Here is a 20,727-nt window from a genome sequence, read left to right on the forward strand (position 1 = left end):
AGAAGCAGGTAAGGGGACCCTATCCTGTATTCAAGATGGTTGATAGTCAAGCTATTCGGCACCCGCTGAAAACATTATTGTTTAGGCAAGCCTACCCAGATGCTTAAGGGACGCAGGTGGCGCTGTGGGTTAAACCACAGAGCCTAGGACTTGCTGATCAGAAGGTCGGCGGTTCGAATCCCCACAACGGGGTGAGCTCCTGTTGCTCAGTCCCTGCTCCTGCCAACCTAGCAATTCGAAAGCACGTCAAAGTGCAAGTAGATAGGTACCTGTGATGGGATGGTGAGCTGCTTGTGCGTAAAATCCTGATCCCTCAGAGCTTGGCTAAGTTCCCAAACCTCTGTCTGTGATGGAGCTCTTTAAGCATGGCTCCATCAATCGCTCGTTGAATCGGACAGTGGGCGTTTACGGAACTTCTTCCAGCATAAAAGCTCCTTGACGGAAACGCGTCTTCTGGACTCTCGGCGTGACAGTTTCCGCCGAGGAGTGGGTGTGCCTACGGGAGGTCCTGAAACCTCTCCACTGTTCCCGCTTGAAGTATCTCTGAGCTCTCCCTCCGACTCACTTTCCCTTGTAACTCCACTTCTCCCCCTGCTGGTCCCCTCCTCCGCTGAGTGGTCTCTCTCACCCTCCATGAGCCCTTTCACCTCCTTCGTCTCAGATGACAGTTCCCTGACATCCACCTCCCCTCTAGGGCCCCCTTCACCCCCTTCCCTCCCCTCCTCTGCGGGAGGCGAGGGAGCAAAACCCCTGAAGGAACCTCCCTCATCTTCCGAAGTTTCGAACACTTCCCTCCACCTTTTGCTGTTCCCGGTTTCCAAGTACTCCTCCTCCTCGGAGTCTGTACCCTCTTCCAACTCCGATTCCCTGAATCCCTCCAGTTCCTCCTCATCGTCGGTGGTGCCAAAGTACTCCCTCCGGAACCTCGCTACTGGTTGAGGTTTCCTGGGGAACCTTTGGTGGAACGTTTCGATCAAGACCTCGTCATGGACCTCCTCTGCCTTCACCCAGGTGTTTTCCGACTCCGGTTCCCCTTCCCACGCGACCAAATACTCCACCTGATTACCCTTCCACCTGGAGTCGATGATTTCTGCCACATAGTTGCGGCTTTCCCTTTCTTCTATGGCTGGCCCCCGTGTGGATACCCCTTCACCTTCCCCCCTGTATGGTGACAGTAATGACCTGTGGAATACTGGGTGCAGTTTCATGTGGTTCGGTAACCGGAGTCTGAAAGCCACTGGGTTGACCTGTTGGATGACCTCAAATGGTCCCAATCTTTTGGGTCTCAATTTCTTGCAACTACCCTTGAACGGCAACCCTTGGGTTGATAGCCAGACCCGACTCCCCACCCTAATTGTTTCACCTTCCCTTCTGCTCTTGTCTGCCTGCCTCTTATATTCTTCTTTGGCCCTTTCTAAGTTGTGTTGGAGTTGACGATGGATCGCTTCCATTTCTTCTACAAAAGGTTCAGCGGCCGGAACACTCCATCTCTCTCCTCCTTCCCCTGGAAACGCCCTGGGGTGGCACCCATAATTAGCCAAAAAGGGGCTCATCCCAGTGGACACATTCTCTGCATTATTGTAAGCAAATTCCGCTAGTGCCAACTTTTCGACCCAATCGTTTTCTCTGTCATTGACATAACACCTCAGGTATTGTTGAAGGATACCGTTTGCCCTCTCCGCCTGCCCATTGGTCTCAGGGTGCCTGGCAGTCGAAAAGTTGACCTCTACGTGCAACAAGCTCATAAGCTTCCTCCAGAATCTGGACGTGAACTGTTTCCCTCTGTCGGAAACCAGCCTCAAGGGGGCGCCATGCAGCCTAAAAATATGTTCTACAAACAATTTTGCTGTCTCTTCCGCCGTGACTGCATGTGAGCAAGCTACAAAGTGACCCATCTTAGTTAACTGGTCTACTACGACTAGTATGGCGGTTTTCCCCTGGGATTTGGGCAGATCAGTCATAAAATCTATCGACACCGCCTCCCACGGTCGTTCTGGTGTGGGTAACGGTTCTAAATACCCCGCTGGCGCCCGCCTTTCTCCTTTGGCTCTCTGGCATTGGTCACACCTTCTCACATACTCCCGTACATCCTCCCTCACCTTGGGCCACCAAAACTCCCTGGTCACCAACCACATGGTCTTGTGTTGCCCAAAATGCCCTGCTGTGGGATTGTCGTGCAGCTGTTTGAGTACTCTCCCCCTCAATTCCCCTTCAGGTATATATAGCGCCCCTTTGTAATACAATGCCCCGTTTCTTTCTTCAAAACCTCCGGGGTCTTCTCCCTCTCCCCTTAAACCTCTGAGCTTATCCTGGGCGTACTCATCATTTACCGTTCCCTCTACCAGTTCTCTTTGCCCCACCCAGGCCGCACCACACACCCAGTGGTCCTCTGGGATAATATGTCTCTCTTCTGGCGCTCCCTCCCCCTCCAAATATTCAGGTTTGCGAGAGAGAGCGTCCGCTCTGATGTTTTCTGGACCTGGCACATAGCAGATTTCAAAATGGAATTTGGAGAACTCCTGGGCCCATCTCACTTGTCGTTGGTTGAGCACTCGTGCCGTTCTCCAATACTCCAAATTCTTGTGGTCCGTACATACTTGTACCTTATGCTGTGCACCAATTAGTAAGTGTCTCCATCTCCGGAACGCTTCGTGAATGGCGAGTAGTTCTCGGTCATATACCGTGTAGTTCCTCTCGGATTTGTTCAGCTTACGCGAAAAGAAGGCACACGGTCTCCATTCCGACTTATTGCTCCCTGGCTGAAGCAGCACCGCCCCCACCGCGCGGTCTGAGGCATCAGTTTCCACTCTCATGGGTTTTTGTAAATCCACATGCAGGAGCTGTTCTTCCGAAGCGAATGCCTTTTTCAATTCCTCAAAAGCGTGCTCCGCCTCCGCCGTCCAAACGAATTTCTTCTTGCTGCTCAGACAGTCCGTGATGGGAGCCGTTAAGTGGGCAAAGTTCTTGATGAATTTACGGTAAAAGTTCCCAAACCCTAAGAACCTTTGCACATCTTTTTTCGTTTTTGGTGTCTTCCATTCCAGCACCGCCTGTACCTTGCTTGGATCCATGGCTAATCCCTTGTCTGATAGGCGGTACCCCAGGAATTCCACCTCCTTGGCGTGGAACTGACACTTCTCCAATTTCACCCACAACTGGTTTGCTTGCAGCTGGCTCAGCACTTCCCTGACATCCTTTACATGCTGCTCCTCATTCTCTGAATATATCAGCACGTCATCGAGAAAGGCCACGCAATTCTTGTAGAGCAAAGGTCCCAGTACATGGTTCATGAGCGATTGAAAACAGGCGGAGCCTGCTTGTAATCCAAAGGGCATAACGAGATATTCGAAAGCCCCTAGGGGGGTGAACATCGTTGTCTTCCATTCATCCCCCTTCTTTATTCGTATCAGGTTGTACGCTCCTCTCAGGTCCAGTTTCGTGAATATCTTTCCCTTCCTCACCCTGGTCAAAATGTCATCAATTCTGGGCATGGGGAAAGTCACTGGTTCTGACACGGCATTTAGCCGCCGGTAGTCCACGATCAATCTCGGTTTATCCGTGTTTTTTTTGTCCACAAAAAACACTGGGCTGCCCCCCACCGCTCTGGACTCTCTGATGAAACCTCTCTTCAGGTTTTTGTCAATAAACTCCCTCAACTCCTGCATTTCCCTGTCTGACATGGCGTACAGCTTGCCCACGGGGAGCTGGGCCCCAGGGACCAGGTTAATTTGGCAGTCAAAGTCTCTATGCGGTGGTAGTTTATCTGCTTCCCTTTCGCTGAAGACCTTGCTCAGGTCAGCGTATTGTTTCGGCACCTTCCCTTTGTCCGCCACTTCCATCCCTGCTAGGGAGGCTTTTGCCCCTTCTGGCACCTTTCCCTCTTTGCAGTGTTCCAGGCAATGTGCTGACCCAAAGGAGACCACTCTCTGATGCCAGCCCACTAGCGGGTCATGCAACGCTAGCCAGCTCATTCCCAAAATGACTGGCGCCCCTCCCAGGGTGGCTACATTGAATGCTATCCTTTCAGTGTGCCTTGCCACCCTCATAACCATTGGGACGGTCTGTAGGCTAACTTCTCCCCCCAACAGCTCCCTCCCATCGATCGTGGTGACCTGCAGGGGGTTGCTTAAAGGGAGTGTCTGTATCTGGTGTTCAGCTGCAAACTCCTTGCTCATAAAATTACAGGAGCTGCCTGAGTCCAACAGCGCCTTGGTCTTTAGTGGGTATCCGTTTGCCAGCTCTAGCAGCACCTCTATTACTAGAGCTGGTCTTGGAGGTTCCGGAGTGGGCACTTTTACTGCTCCTTGGCCTGTCTGCAGTGCCCTGACAGCGGCAGACAGGCGCTGGCTTTTACTGGCTCCTGGACTTCCTCCTCCTTCCCCCCAACAGCTCCCGCCATCCCTTGCCATTCCTTTCTTTGTGGGCAGACTCTGGCAAAGTGACCTGGCTGCTGGCAGAGGTAACATTTCTTGGCGCTCTTTCCCTCCTTCTTCCTCCCTTCACTGGGATTTGAAACTGCGCGCGCGCGCGCTGTTCCAACTTCCATCGGCTCTCCGGGCGGGAAACTGGGTTCTGGAATCTCTGGAATGCGGAAATCCCTCCAACGCTCTCCTTTCCCCTCCCGCTTCTCCAAGGCTCTTGCCTCCTGGCGCGCTCCAATGGTCAACGCTGATTTGGTCAGCTGGTCCATAGACTCCGCCCTGGGCGCCCGGGAAAGTTCGTCTTTCACCGCCGAAGAAAGCCCCTCTTCAAAGAGCATTCGAATGGGTTCCGCCGATAGGTCCCACCCCAATTTATGTATCAACATTGTAAACTCAGTCCAGTACTCACGAACCGATCGGCTCCCCTGTTTGCAAGCCATCAATTGTCTGCGCACCAGTCCCTGTTCAATCTCGCTGGAAAACATCAAATCCATGGCGCGAAAAAACTTCCTCGCGTCCTTCAGCATGTCACTATTCCCTGCCATCAGGGGCCGGACCCAGTCTCTCGCCCCCCCTTCGAGATGGCCAATCACAAACGCCACTCGCGATGCCTCATCGGGAAAGTCGTTAAACTGCAGTTCAAGAGCATACTGCATCTCTGTCCTAAAGGCTTGGTAGTTCCTGGGGTCCCCCCCAAACTTCTGCACCATTCCTGGCATCTTTCTTGCTAGTGTAGCGCCTTTTGCCTTTTCTGCATCCTGCGCCCTCCTTTCTTCTAGCCTCGCCGTTTGCATTGCTAGCTGGAGTTCCAAAACTCTGCACCTTTCTTCCAGAGTTGGACCTTCTCCAGCTCCTGCTGCTCCTCCGGCTCCAGCTGGGTTGCTCATGATGCCTCTCTGCACAAGCTGCTTTCAGGGACTGTCCGATTGCTGTGATGGGATGGTGAGCTGCTTGTGCGTAAAATCCTGATCCCTCAGAGCTTGGCTAAGTTCCCAAACCTCTGTCTGTGATGGAGCTCTTTAAGCATGGCTCCATCAATCGCTCGTTGAATCGGACAGTGGGCGTTTACGGAACTTCTTCCAGCATAAAAGCTCCTTGACGGAAACGCGTCTTCTGGACTCTCGGCGTGACAGTTTCCGCCGAGGAGTGGGTGTGCCTACGGGAGGTCCTGAAACCTCTCCACTGTTCCCGCTTGAAGTATCTCTGAGCTCTCCCTCCGACTCACTTTCCCTTGTAACTCCACTTCTCCCCCTGCTGGTCCCCTCCTCCGCTGAGTGGTCTCTCTCACCCTCCATGAGCCCTTTCACCTCCTTCGTCTCAGATGACAGTTCCCTGACAGTACCGCTCCAGTGGGAAGGTAAACGGCAGTTCCGTGAGCTGCTCTGGTTCACCAGAAGCGACTTAGTCATGCTGGCCACATGACCCGGAAGCTGTACGCTGGCTCCCCTGGCCAATAAAGCGAGATGAGCGCCACAACCCCAGAGTCAGTCACGACTGGACCTAATGGTCAGGGGTCCCTTTACCTTTGCCTTTTTACCCAGATGCTTAGAAAGCTGAGGTAATTTTAAACTGCTTTAGTTTGTTAGCTTTTGTATGTTTAAAGTATAGTTCTGAATTTTTCTCAATTTTACTGTTTTATCTTGTTGTAAGCAGCTTCAAGGCGTTTTTAAAAAACAATCAAGCAGTGTATAAAACTTATGAAATAAGTAAGTGGCCCATTTTAGATAGCAACCCTCAGTAAATTTGGGGGTGTTTAAGAGCCTATAAGGGTACAGATTTGTTAATTAAGCCATAAGGCACACCCACACAGGACAGTTACGTCCACTCCCTTTTCAATATGGCACCACAGACCTATGTACCTTGAGAGCTGTATTTTTAAAAATGTTTTCTGTGTTATTGTCAAAGTAGAAGTTTCCTGCAGGAAAAAATATAGGAGTGGAAACATTTATTCTCCACAGAACTGGCTGTATAAGTGCATCATATTAATAATTAATAATTACTGATATACTTGAGAAGGGTGGCCTTTTTTGTATGTATTGTATAAATGATGCCACATACTCTTATTATAAAAAAGGACCCCTGGACAGTTAAGTCCAGTCAAAGGCGACTATGGGGTTGTGGCGCTCATCTTGCTTTCAGGCCAAGGGAGCCAGCGTTTGTCCACAGACAGCTTTCCGGGTCACTTGGCCAGCATGACTAAACCACTTCTGGCGCAACGGAACACAGTGATGAAAACCAGAGCGCATGGAAACGCTATTTACCTTCCCGCCGCAGTGGTACCTATTTATCTACTCGCACTGACGTGTTTTCAAACTGCTACTCGCACTGGCGTGTTTTCAAACTGCAGGAGCTGGGACAGAGTGGCAGGAGCTCACCCTGTCAAGGGGATTCGAACCGCTGACCTACTGATCAGCAAGCCCAAGAAGCTCAGTGGTTTAGACCACAGGGCCACCTGCATCCCTACTCTTATTATATCCTTTAACACACTAGCAAAGTAAGGCAACTAAAACCTCGAATTTACAAACAGGAATTATCCTCATCATTTTACCTTTTCCATATACACCTTTTGCATTTTTAACTGAGCAAATAGTAGTTGCTAAATGTACCTGGCTGATTGGAAGATTGCCAGCTTGAGGTTTTGACTGCATACTGAGGTCCTGTCGGCTTGACAGCTGGCACAGATGCTGGATTGGCAGGAACTGGTCCACGTGTGCCGTTCTCTGGAGTTTCAGGCATGCTCCTTACTGTGGCAGCAGTGTAAGCAGTAAACTGTGTTTGCTCCAGAGAATCACTATTTGGAAACAAAATATTATCCCTTAGTTTAGAGCATTCACAAAACAAGGGTAGATGAAGTTAGATGAATGTGCTCTTGATTTACATAAATATGAAGGATAATTTTTATCTGAAATTACAAAACTCTATTCCAAAATATTTATCTTTCATTATATCCAACACACACAGCAATGTATTTGTCTTATGACAATTCGGACTCAGGGAACGTGACAGCTCTCATTTTCAATGTTTTGAAACCCAAGCACACGCTGCAATAGCAAAATGCTGAGATCAGTTACACAATTGGTACATAATGCTAGGGTATAGTGTTTCTGAAATGCCCAAGACAAATGAACAAACAAATCAGGAAAAATACTTTTAAAAGATAAGCTTACACCTCTGGAAATAAGAAGCTTATTCCAGGTTGCACTGTGGCTGATGTCACTATTGAAAAGTCAGTGTTTTTGTTATCAAAACACTAGTCAGATGCACCCAAGGCTTTCCGTTTGAAGCCATTCCAGTAGGCAAGTGAAACTAGCAGATGCTTTAAGTCTGTTATTTTTTTCGCTGCTACTTACTATTACAATTATATTCCATCTTTCCTTCAAGGAGCATCTAGGGTCTGAGTACATGGTTCTTCCTCTTTCATTTTAACCTGTGAGTCATACTAGGCTAGGCAAAGAGATAGCGACTGGCCCAAGATCACCCAGTGAACTTTGTGACCGAATGGGGATTTGAAAACGACTCCCCTTGGTCCTAGACATTTCACTCACAATACCACACTAGTTATTACACACAAATTAAATGAGCACAGAATGGAACGCTATATGTAGGATGAATGATAACAGTAAAAAATAAAGCCATACAGCTGCAATGCAACAAACTATGGGTATTTTAATGGAAGGAAAGGCTGCAGCCTTGGTGGAGAGTGGCCTTTTCATGAAACTTTTGATTTATGGCTCACTCCAATGCCCATTGAGCTTAGAAGGAGGCTCTCTGTCAACATTTGCGGCAGGTCTCACACACCAATAACTGTTGGAACTGTTTTTGTAAGATTTACTTCATCACATCAGAAAACATTTTTATCTTCTGCTGCTGCACTCCCTCTGGGCTTCCTCCCAGTGGTAATATTTGCATCACGTTCAAGTAATCATGGAAATGCTGTCAATATGCAGCACGGCGACTTAAAAAGCGCTAATTTCCATAGCAATCGGCTTTCTGACATAATTCTGTGTATCAGTTAGACTGATTAATGGGACAGTGTTTTGAGGGAAGAAAATCCCACATTAATATTGAGAAACACTAACGCAGAGTTGCTCATCTGTCAAGTTCATTTAACACAGACAGCAAAAAGCTCAAGAATGAGCCCTCCTGGCAACTGGGTACCTCCCTCAAAGGAATGCATCTTTTACCATTAAAAGTAGTAAAGGACTTTTAAGTTCCTTGAAGTGATACAATTTCCCTGATCTGTAGCTTTAAGAAAGCCTTTCAAATTGCATTTAAGAATCAGGGGGGGGGGGCACACCATGTGCCATGAATGCGGAAGGTTTCAGGTTCAATCCCCAACATCTGCAAGAAAAGACATTCTGCCAGTAACTTGGCCTCTGGATAGTGTTGATTCCCATCAGCCTTGACCATTGGCCATGCTGCCTGGGATTGATGGGAGCTGTAGTTCAGCAAAACCTAGAGGATGAAAGGCTCCCCACCCCAAGACAAAGATAGATGGATGAATCCGACTCAATATAAGGCGGTTCCCATGTCCTTCTTTTAACAGACATAAGGCAGGCAGGCCAGAACATGTTATTTAATGCATCGCCATGTGCTTTTCATTTTCTTACGTATGATAGGTTGGTTCTAATTAAGTTTCAGTTTTAGGCTGAAATGACCAGCAATCCTTTTATCAAAAGAGCTAGTAAAAGATCAGGGAAATTTTGGAGGTGGGAAGGGAGACTTCATTGCTGTGAGAGCTCTGGCCCCTTTCACCTCGGTCCTCCTATTCCTGCTGCCCCTTCCCCATCTTCCACCCCTCAGATTCTCTTACTTTCTCTTTGCCACCAAAAGGGCCAAACCAGATACGATGGGGCAGCCATATTTGTTGTTCATGTGTCTGTCCTGTTTGTGCATTGAAATGGAGGGAATTCAAAGAGGCATGCAAGTGAGAGTAGCTCACCTCTCGACACTTCGCCTCCCTGAGATCTGTCACTTCAGGTACTTTTCTCTCAGCTCACTTCCAATACCAGAGACAGATTGGGAGAAAAAGTGCCTGAAGTGATGAAGTGCTTCCCGAAAGCAGGAAAGACAAAAGGGCGCACACCCCACATGTCAATGCCCTAGTTTCACTGTGGAATAGTGGATGGAAAGGGTCATTGACATGACTGTTCCTAAACCCCCTCTCTCGCCATGGGAAGTTTGGGAGGCTGCTTGGTTTACCGAAAAGCTTCAGAAGATAAAGGAGGCCAGACACTGTCTACAGTAGGTGGCACACGTTCTGGTGTGAATCTGATCAAATAGAGACACGAGTGCATAGCCCTTCCAACTGGATGGCACTGATGGCTGTGAAAAAAGCATCTCTCTTTGCCTCTATTGCATCCTCAGTGAATCACCCAGTAGGGGCTATTAAGAATGGTAAATTAGGTGGTCCAGACCAGTGTGGTATCATTGACAGAAGACCAGTCAATAGCCTTCTGTGAGAGATCTGTGAATCACTTTGAGAAGAGGGAAAGGTGTGTAAGGGTATGATTTTCTCATCTCATTTCAATTCACAGCAGAGATCTATGCTGACAGTTTGCCTGAAATCAATACTTCCCATGTCTGACTTCTGAGGTTACATATGAGGATATTTTGCTTTCAGCTTCAAGATTTAGAAACCTGCTTCAAGTCCTCCAGAGATCAAATCAAACTCACTAACTGTTAAGAGCACTGCAGCTGGAAATATAATTTGAACATGCAGAAAATAAAATTAATTAAATTTAGTAAAAAGCTAAATTAGCGACAGTGACTAATGAAGAATGAATTAGAGCAATAGAGCCACTTAAGTAAAAGTTAATGAGATACAGAAGAGCTGAAGTATGCAAAGCACTTGCCTAACCTATATATTGCATTTCCCCAAGCTAGTATTAATTCTGTAAAGTAGATCTCTACATATAATTTTTAAAGATTTTTTTCCCTCCTCCTCATCTACCTAATTTACTGCCGTATTCTTGAAGAACAATGAACTCTCTCGGGCTTTTATGGGGACAAGACAGAGAACTGCTGCAATCCAGGAACTCCCTTTGGTGCAAGAAATTTAAAAAGTTACACACCATGCAGTACAGGTTAGGGTGCTCTTTTGTGAAAAGGAATGAACTTCAACATGGGCAAATTTGCACCATTGTCTGCCTAGACTGCAACTTGGTACATGAGCAAGAAGCTAATGTACAAAAGTGCTTCAGAAAGTTAAGCAAAACAGTGGGGCGGTCATTCCCAGGGCAGACTAGAGAGGTCAGAAAGGCCAGACATCTGCTGGATTCTTTAGATCAGGAAGCCTACAGTTCAGAGCCACTACTTTCATTTTGCATTGAAGAAGAGACAAACATTCCTGGTCAAAAATCCCCCACTAGTGGGACAGCTTGCCCATACAGATCCCTAAGCACTGGCCATTGTGCTGTTAATTCCAGAAATAAGTTAATCTACACAGAAACAGTTTATTTTTCACCACACAAAGCAATTAACTCTAACTTTTAAATACGCTTCAGTACCCTCTGTAAGCAAAACCATTTCTCAGCAAGATTTGTGCTCTTTAATCCTTCCTGTTTTGTTTTCTACATTAAATGTCAAATTTTATTCTCATTATATCAAGCATGGTTCACCTCTGCCTGACAGCAACCCCCCTGGAGGGGTGTTTGGTTTTATTCTGCCTCCCAACACTCCCTAAAATTTGACATTTTTGCCCACTGTTGCCAATCTGTACATGGAAACTGCAAGGGAGGCTGATAAGAGACTGTGCTTATATGGTATACCATTTGACAAAGGGAATATGAAGACAGTCATAACAGGTAAAGCAAAATATTGGGGGAAGGGAGATTAAAGGAGAGAGTCAGTCATACCGCGTAAGGGCTCAGACAAACTTTGCATCAATGTTTCATGAGGGAAACTTGAAAAGTGCAAATAGATGAGCCTTGCAGGAGAGCATTCCAAAGTCAGGCCACCACCACAACAAAGATCGTATTCCATAACCACCTGCCTCGCTTATGAAGATAGGGAAACACAATTTGAACAGGACTCTTTCTAGAACCTGTTGCTGGGTTGTAACTATAGGTCAATCCTTTAAGCTATTCTACTGAGTCCTGGCTTTCCCTAAGGTGTCTTCTTCCACTACCTACTGATTTAGACAGCAGCAAGACTCTCCTTCTAAAAGGAGACTCCCCTTTGTGGCATAGATGTCTAATCAGTGAACATAAGAACCAGAGCAAACAGTTATTAGATGCAGGCATTCTTATAACTCTAGCATTCTGACTTAACATACTGTCTCTCCAGCAACTATTCCCACTGCTTTTTACAAATAGTCATACCTTGGAAGTCAAACGGAATCCATTCCAGAAGTCTGCTCGACTTCCAAAATGTTTGGAAACCAAAGTGCAGCTTCTGATTGGCTGCAAGAGGTTCCTGCAGCCAATTGGAAGCCACGGAAGTCATGCCGGACATTCAGCTTCTGAAAATTGTTCGAAAATTGGAACACTCACTTTCGGGTTTCGATCGTTCCGGAGCTGATTTGTTTGGCAGCCAAGCCGTTTGGGATCCAAGGTACGACTGTATTCTCTCTCATATATATCTCATATATATATATATATATCTCATATATATCATATATATCTGTTTGCCCAATATTCCCCTAATGCTAGCCCTCATGTTACCCAACCATAATTAACCATCGTTTTCCTAATGTTCTGTACAAGTCACTTCCCTCTAGCTCCACCCAACATTCTATTCTCCCACTGCCAATCAACCTTCCCTCTCGACTTTTGTTATAAAGATACTCTCTCTCTCTCTCTCTCTCGCTCTCTCCATATATAAAACAATAATAAACAACTGTTTAACTACCTTTGCTTTAGGACTGCAGCCTTAGCCATGTCTCTGATTTAAAGATTAGCTTCTAGCTAGCTTCTAATGAAAATCAACTTTTTGCTATGTTTCAGGCATCTCTTTTTAAAAACAAAGAGAAATGCACAAAGTATTTAAAATGGTTCCACCTTTTTATCACCAGTAAAAGGAGGGAGGTATTGAACTCTAATTTGCGGTTTCTGGAATGTTAAACAAAGATCAACAGATGTAAAAATAAACCTGCCATTTCATAATGTTTGCAGGCATAACAGAAATGTTTGGAGGAAAAATGCCTGCACGATGGCAACATAAAAAAAATGCTTGGTGCCAAGGTCACAGGAGACACAAAGGGAGAAGAAATTCTTACTTTCCACCCCATAATCCTATTCTGCTCTTTAAAAAAAACTTTCCGCTGTAAATTACAAAGGTAAATGTTTATGTTGCTAAAAGTAACAGTGTTTCCAATGGTTTATAAGGAAAAAGGAGGACCTGCCAGACTCACAAAGAGGTAAAAAAGAACAAATAGGGTAATGCTATTCAAGTTTTTTTTGCCTTGGATTCTGTTAAAAAGGGCACACGCAATAAAGGTGTGAGAAGTGGGAATCCAAGTTGCATCAAGCACAAAGCATTCTTTTTCAGAAGCAGCATAATTTGTTTCCTCAAAACACACCATGGTTTCCTCCATAACACTAAATCATTAGTGTTACAATCCTAGAAAGGTGTCAATTATGTGCTAATAGAGGGAGTTTGGAAATTCACAATTTAAAAGGCAGCCAAGGCAGCCTCTTGCCTGGTACAAGTAACAGAGCGAATTATACTTGCATGTTTTACAATGCCACCTACCTGTGTTTGGGCTGCTACTGCAGCAAAATCCTAGATATCTACCCTTGGACTTCTGAGTTCCCAGGGAAATGCATCCCTAGGACAGATCTGCACAAAGTTCTCTCTGCCTTCTTTCATTACATAACCAATGGACTTTTGCAACTAGATTGTAGTCCCTACAAAATTTTCAAATTGGAGCCCAAGGAGCACATGCTTTCCCCCTTCCCTCTCCAAGCAAATTCTCCTCCCTTCCTTTGTTAAGTGTGCACCAACAGAAACCATAGTTCACCCATAATCATAGTTTCCAGTTCCATTTTAATCTATGGTTTCAATTCAAGTTTATAAAAAAAAATTGATTGATCGTGTTTGTCAAAGGCGCTCCCCATCCACAGAATGCACACAGCAGAGAATGAACTCTTTATTGTCAAAGATAACACAGTCACTTCTGGAGACCTACACACACCAATCTAGTGCTTAGGGAGCTATTCCCAGGTTTCATGCTCTGTGGAACAGGTGCGGCAACTGGTGACCACCCCCCCTCCACCAATTTATGTACCTTTCCCCAGTGGGCTGTGAACACTTAGTCAGAGACTACACCTGCAAGGAAGCTGCTTCTGTTCTTCCCACTTCACTTCTCTCCTGGTTCTGGGAGAGTGTGGTGCAGAAGAGGGTGGGCAAGCACCTGGCTCTTCGCTTGCCTGGCCTGCCTCTGCCTCCTCTTCCTCCAGCTCTGAAGCTTTCTCTGCTGTTCTGATTCTTGCCTCCTGGCTGGTACAGGTCCTCACAGACCACTGCCCCCCTATCCCCAAGTCAGACTCCAGCCACCCTTCCCCCAGTACACACTCTGAAGAGGAAGAAAAACCACATTTCTGAGTCCGGCTCCTAATTAGCAAATCAGTTTGCAGAGAGTTAGCATTGCATCTACATACAGGCAGTGGTAGCCAAATTGTGGTGGTAAATAAAGCAATTGACTGGGCCACATTTCCCCACTCGTGTCCTAGTCTAAAGGGTACGTCCATTCCAACCACTCTTCCCATTTTCAGAGGTGCAGGAAGTGAAGAAACTTTTTGTGTCATGCCCCTGTGTTTCTGCACTGGATGTGTCAATTCAAAGATATTCCACAGGCAACCGACACATGACTAGAGTATATGGCAGCGGTCAATTGTATGGAAGCACATTATGTATGGAAGCACATATGCAGCTACACTAGCACAAAAACAACTCCTGTTATTTAATGATAGAACAAGCCTTTGAAGACTGACTGCTTTCAACTGACTGTGCTGCTGAAACGTGAAACCCTATACTCCTGTAGTTTCATAATATTTTCTCATATGCCTACGATTTTTGAAAACGTTCCCTCTTTCCAACCTTTTTCTGCACCTCACTATTGTGAAAGACATATGGTAGTACTTTCATATATTATAAAACTGGCCTAGAACTGGCATAACAACCCAGATTTGGGGAGGGACAAGGACAAAGTTTTATGAAGTACCAAAAAAAAAGTTGTGCATCAAAAAAACGGGGGGGGGGGGAGACACTCATCTGGCTGTGGAATACATAACAGACATTCACTGCTCTTAAGGAATTTATGAATACAACAAAACAAAATCCTTTGTATACTGTGACTTGGGATATTCAGAATTATGCCTGCTCCTGAGGCACGTTAATAGTGAAATGGTCCGTGTGTGCCAAGCTAGAGGAAACTAGTTTGCTAGACACAATAAATGAGCTAGTTGCATCTAAACCATCAAAACACAGACGTCTGGTTTGTAGGTTAAATAAAGCGTCCAAGGAAAGTTAGGTCTAATGTTACCATAGTTGTGGTCAGGAAGTATGACACAGAACAAAATGTCCCACCCCACAAGGAAACATGAAACATTTTATGGAGTAGCTGTCAAATGTGTATAAAACCATTTATTTGCTCCCCATTTACCGACAGTAACAGCCTCATAAGATTAAGTCAGTGAATATCTGAGGAAGAGAGACTCTCTGTTCCAATAATACAATAATGTGGCTTCTTCACTGATGGAGCTGTTGCCAGTACCTCATTCAAAACTATTGATTCCACTCTGGTAACATTTTCCCACCTTGCAGTTAACAAAAAGGTCACACCTCTTTTAAATTAAGGGAAAAGGTTCGGTGCTATGCAGCACATCACAAATTCAAGACAAGTTGCAGGGCCATCACCAACCTGCACAATTTATGATGACAGCTTTTTAGTGATTAACAGCTCTGTGCCCCCCCCACCTCCACACACACACACACACACACACACACACAAAGCAAAACTTCCCCCCGTGCAGCAAGATTCCCTGTCCCATTCTATTAGGTTGCAATGGATATTTTGCTAATAGTGACTGATCAGTACTAGTGAAAATAAACCGCAAGACCTCCATTGCTGGGGCTAAGTACTACATGAGTGGTTTACGTAAGTGTGAATTAATTCACGACAGTCCATTAACAAGTTAGAAGATAAGAAGTCAAAGGAGTGCAAAACCATTCCTGTCGCACACTCTTACGGTCTCCAGTTTCTTTGCATCTCGAAAGCACTTGCTGATTGTCTTGATGGTCTTGTACTTTCCAGAGTTGGTGGTTTGATAATAGGAGTAATGAGAAGGGCATCCAACAGTGTACGATAGGTACTGTGATCAGAGAGTCTGGTAAGCATTTAAAGAGAATTTACTTTGGCAGCTGGTTTACTCGCAAAGTAGAAGATTAACTAGACATGCTACAGTTGTGAGATGCGAACTATCCAGTGCAATTCAGAAATGACTCGCCAACTCTAAGGCAATGCTCCCTCTATTCACAGCACCCCCAACAGGGGTGTTGAAAAGTACTTAGGGGCTTGGGACAGAGGCCTCAACAGCCTATAAGTAGGGGGAAAGGGGCAGGAGACCCAGGCTTCAGGGGCCCTTTGTCACCCCTTAACACCGCCCCTGTCCCCCAATAATTTTAAACTGACTCATGATTCTGGTTGTAATATACAATGCTCCTGAGCCTTTGAGAAAAGGAAAGATGTGCAGCCTCCAAATTTGACTCACCAGGCTCTGAGAAGCTTTCTAATCCCAGCAGCCAATAATAGCATCTGCAAAGGCTTTACTAAGCTCTACTAGTTATCCTTCTATCCTGTATTTTCATGACAGCTTCAACTTATAGCAAGCCAAAAACAAAACAAAAAACCCTCTTCCCATATGCTTCTCCGTTCATTGCAAATATTTCTTTTTGAGGGAAATAACATTGCTGCTTGAGAATTATGAGGCATGCAAAATTCTATGTTGAACCAGATAATTCCAAGTTTTGGACACATCACTATATCAAAATTAGAAGGCTGGGCTGGATAGTTGTTCAAAAGTAATGAACAGAAACTGCTAAGTGCATCCAAATCACCTTGTATGGGTTCATTTAAATAATTAGAGTGACACATCCTGGATTCTGCATCCATTATAAAGCCCCAAGGTAAAAGACTGAATTTTGGTTTGTGTGATGTGTTCAAGAAATGAGCAGAGCTAACTTACAATTCATGCCTTTTCAGCTTCTGCTGTGTATATTTGAAAGGAGTTATATTACTAAAGAATATATTCCCTCCCTCTGGTGCATGTTCAAATAATTATTTCGCTCGGTTGGGGAAATGATGTGGGGTTTCAAAAGACAAATAATATCCCATACTATGTCCCTGAATCTTGAGTGTATTGTAAAATGCTAGTACACTGGTTGAATTCACACAACTATGTACCAAAGCAAAACAAACAGAACCTTGACCCTTTGGTTTCTTACTGAGCAGCCATGATGGTGATAGCAGCTTCCACTTGTTTTAGATTAACAGTAGTTGAACATTGTCATCTGAATTTGGCTTCTTTTCATTAACCAGCCAGTTTATCCATGTTCAGACAACATGGCAAATGGCAGTATTTTAAAAACGTAAGTAGAACTTTCTGAAACGATCTTTGCAGCTACCTCAGAGAAAGAATACTAAAGCAAAATGTTTTAGCATCATGTCTGAACCAGCTCTGTTAAGTTAGTACCACTGAATTTCACCACTTGCAAATGAACATATTGCACCTCCCACCCTCCACGAGATACAAAGATATTCCAGACCTCCGTACAGCAACTGCAGCAGACACAGCAGCAGCGGCACTCTTAACTTGTGACGATTCCACCTTTGGAAGTAAAGTAGAGGGGATGGGAGCAAACGTTACATTACTTCCCAGTGGATTTTCCAGTGGCTCTTTCATAGGGTAGAAGCTTCAGTTCAAATGGAGAAAAATCAAGGAAGCGAAAGGATAGAGAAAAAGGAAATGAGAAATAAAATATACAAGACACATTTATAGAAGTAATTTCAAAGCTCATTCCTAGCAAAGCAGCAACAAAACCGCTAGCACATTGGATGGGGGACCACATGTTGATTCCCGCATTTAAGGGGATTGGGTTAGATTACCCTTGGGGTCCCTTTCAACTCTATGATTCTATGATGGGGGGGACGTTTAAGCCACCTAGCGTACAATTTTATTAATGAAATTTTCATAACTGCTTCAGAGACTTTTAAAGTCGGCTCTGTAATGGGAGTTTGACCATGTTCAACCCCTGCAGTGGTGATGGCTCTCATATTTTAATCGAGACAAAACAGGAAAACTGTTGCCTTCACATTCTCCTTACAGACTGCCTGGACTAATCTAATAGCAATAATGCAGCATTGTATGTGTGTGTGTGTATGTTAGGATTCTTGCCCCGTGTTGCAGTCATGGGATTGTTTTATCACATGACGGTGTATGTTTTCATCCCACATAGTAGGAAGTGACGGAGACAGGATGTTTGTATTACTGTGTTTCCGTGATGTAGAATTATTGTCCTGTGTTCTTTCTCTTTTTGCTGTTTGATGCTGATGAGGAAGGAGCTGAATCAGAATGCTCCAAGTGTATTATATGTAAATAAAGTAGTTTGGCCAATATTGCTGTGCTACTGAGTCTGTCACGCTGACTGCTAACACTCTGCTGATCCTGAAGTGTGCTGATGTCTCCGAGGCATCAGTCACTGTGATGTTCGGGCTGGAGAAAGACTTTGAGTCTCCTGACCGACCAGGAGGACAGTACTGAATATGTTGGACTAGTCAATAGCATAGCTCTCCCAATATCTAAGTGCATCTTTGATATGCAGTTACTGGAATCATAGCCATTCAAAAATGAAGTTCAGCCTGCACTACTAAGCCAGTATGGAAAAGTCAGCAAGGCCTGGCTGACTGAATTTATGCATTTTCCACTTTTTCTTCCCTAATAATGTTATTGAGCCTGGAGCAGTTTCTGTCATCAATAGAGGATCTGAATCTAAATCCAACACAGAATGTGGCATGCTTGCCCCCACTGATTTCAATGGGGTTGCTGAAGGGTTGGTTTCAATAGGCTTAAGCAAGCTTAAACATTGTATCAGGTTTAGACCTTCCTTTTGATCTTCTTAAGATGTATCTACATAATTCATTTAAAGCTTCAAATCAGCATGGTGTCTTTTATAAGGCAATTGTAAAGATGATTTGATGCATGATCGTCTCTGATCGTCTTCCATGAATTTAAGCATGGAGTATTTGGTTTCAGGTCATTGGGACACAGAGCTTGAATTTTGTAATGAATAACTCACTTCAGATGTTAAAATAAAATTAGCTGACCCCTCATAAAACAGCAACCGGGGGTGGGGGGAATGTATGAGATTATTTTGAGCAACATTCAGAAGCATTATATATATATATATATATATATATATATATATATATATATATATATATATTCAAAGTTACTAGATTCCCCAGAACCATCAGTAGAGGTGTGGCAGCACTGCTGTTACTGCTTAGGGTTAAGCTTCCAATAATTCCCTTGTGGCCAGTTTACCTGGCCAAAAACTTACTGTTATTGAAAATGTCACTCCGTCCATATTTACTATTTTTTTTGTTCTGTTTTTGTTGGACAAACTTTTCTGCAATGTATTCTTGGCATTTCAGAAAGAAAAGCATTTACTTTTACAGTTTAACTTTTATGGATAAAAGCAACACCTCCCCCTTGTCATGCTTTTGCACACACACAAAATAAATACAGGGAGCCTTATTCCCCCCCCCCCAAAAAAAAAACAGCACAGGAAGTAATTTGGTCTTCAAAATTCTAGGATTTCAATACCTTCCAGGAAGAGGGGGCACCAATGCAGATTTCCCAGTCTGGACTGTCAAAGTAGAGTCCTCTGGAGCAATTGGAGACATAAGTGTCTCAAATGTCTGAGTTGCCACTGTGCTAGTCAGGGGGAGGCTCCTTTTATTATCAGCTTCATTTGCACCCAACCTTGCAGCAGCTGGGGCAAGCTCTGGAGAACCAGTTTTTATCTTACTTGACCTTAATTCAACAAGAATTATGATACATTAAACACAAATACCATACTTATTTATTTAAATGTTACCTAATAAAAAGCATAAACAACAGTTACGGTGCTTGGTAGGGTTTTTGTTTTTGTTAATGAACTGCATCTGTTCAAAAGACCTGTGGTATACAAATATCCGGTGTTTATATTTGCCAAATGTCCAATTCCCCCCCCCCCCTTCTTTGGATAACTCAAGTCAACTTTGGATAACGAGAATGCGAAGGCAGTCATGGTTTCCTTCCCCGGAGATGGCACTCCTCCAGCTCGTAACTGACAAAAATTATACGCCCAATTTCATTCCCTGAACTTGAATGTTACCATACTTAACACAGAACTTGGATGGTGGTCAGAAGGAAGAACTGAAAATTATACTGAGTCAGGGTCACTTGACACAACTCAGAAAGATCAGTCAGTGTAGGATTTTAAGAAAGCCTGTGTGCCAACATTTCCAGTGTTATACCAACCAGACTGCATATGTCTGGAGTACACACAACACAAATTTCAACAGTCATACAGAACATGTCCCCTTATATCCATTTGACAAAATTTATATACTGTTTGAGTGTAAGAAAACCTCTAACCGGCTTACAACGAAAATGCTTATACATGCTGATGGAAGAGATGGCAGCATCACTGAAGATTAGGTCCGTGTACAGAAGCTATTTTAACTTGGGTGTCTAACGAAATACCACTGCAAGCAGAGATTTGCCTTTTACATTGATGCTCACAAGAACTATTGATCAGAACATCTGTGGTTTCTGCTGTTACTGAGCCCTGCTGCCATCTTGTGGACAACAGCATATCTACTGTAGGAACATTTGAACTAACTGTTCTCAGGGCACTGAATGTTCTCAGACTAGCCAAATGCAAGAATTTGCAATGCCATCAGTTACATTCTAGACCAGAACCAATTCAGAATAGTTTGTGACTGGTTTGAATTTTTCAGGAAGTGATGGAGAAAACACAAATGCTGTGATATGAAAGCAAGTAGCATTTGCTTTTGGTTGAGCTTCAAAGACATTTGTTGTTGCCCCCAGCAAAAGTGGACCATACGTAAGAGACATTTTGAACTTCCATCTCTTGATCACATTGAATGTCTGAGCAGAATGAAATACCTCACCTCCCCCTTCTCACTCATTCTGGATACAGACTGTCACTTGAGGTAGAGGTAGCGGTAGAGGTAAATGACCCCTGGACAGTTAGGTCCAGTCAAAGGCGACTTTGGGGTGCAGTGCTCATCTCG

The 20,727-nt window shown here is 44.6% G+C and overlaps 1 protein-coding gene across 3 annotated transcripts in view; it reads right to left on the reverse strand.

The window, feature by feature from the left end:
* Positions 1 to 20,727, reverse strand: part of PDLIM5 (PDZ and LIM domain 5) — a 130,150-nt gene that overhangs the window by 25,078 nt on the left and 84,345 nt on the right. For all 3 annotated transcript variants that reach the window (XM_083571147.1, XM_083571148.1, XM_083571149.1), the window contains 4 exons: positions 19,250 to 19,459; positions 17,190 to 17,336; positions 15,614 to 15,751; positions 7,028 to 7,212 (listed from right to left, as the gene is read on the reverse strand). In XM_083571147.1, coding sequence (XP_083427273.1) covers positions 7,028 to 7,212; positions 15,614 to 15,751; positions 17,190 to 17,336; positions 19,250 to 19,459 — 680 coding nt within the window. The remainder of the gene's footprint in view (positions 1 to 7,027; positions 7,213 to 15,613; positions 15,752 to 17,189; positions 17,337 to 19,249; positions 19,460 to 20,727) is intronic.

The sequence above is a fragment of the Podarcis filfolensis genome (assembly GCF_964270895.1).
Source record: "Podarcis filfolensis genome assembly, chromosome: 9".
Classification (NCBI taxonomy): domain Eukaryota; kingdom Metazoa; phylum Chordata; class Lepidosauria; order Squamata; family Lacertidae; genus Podarcis; species Podarcis filfolensis.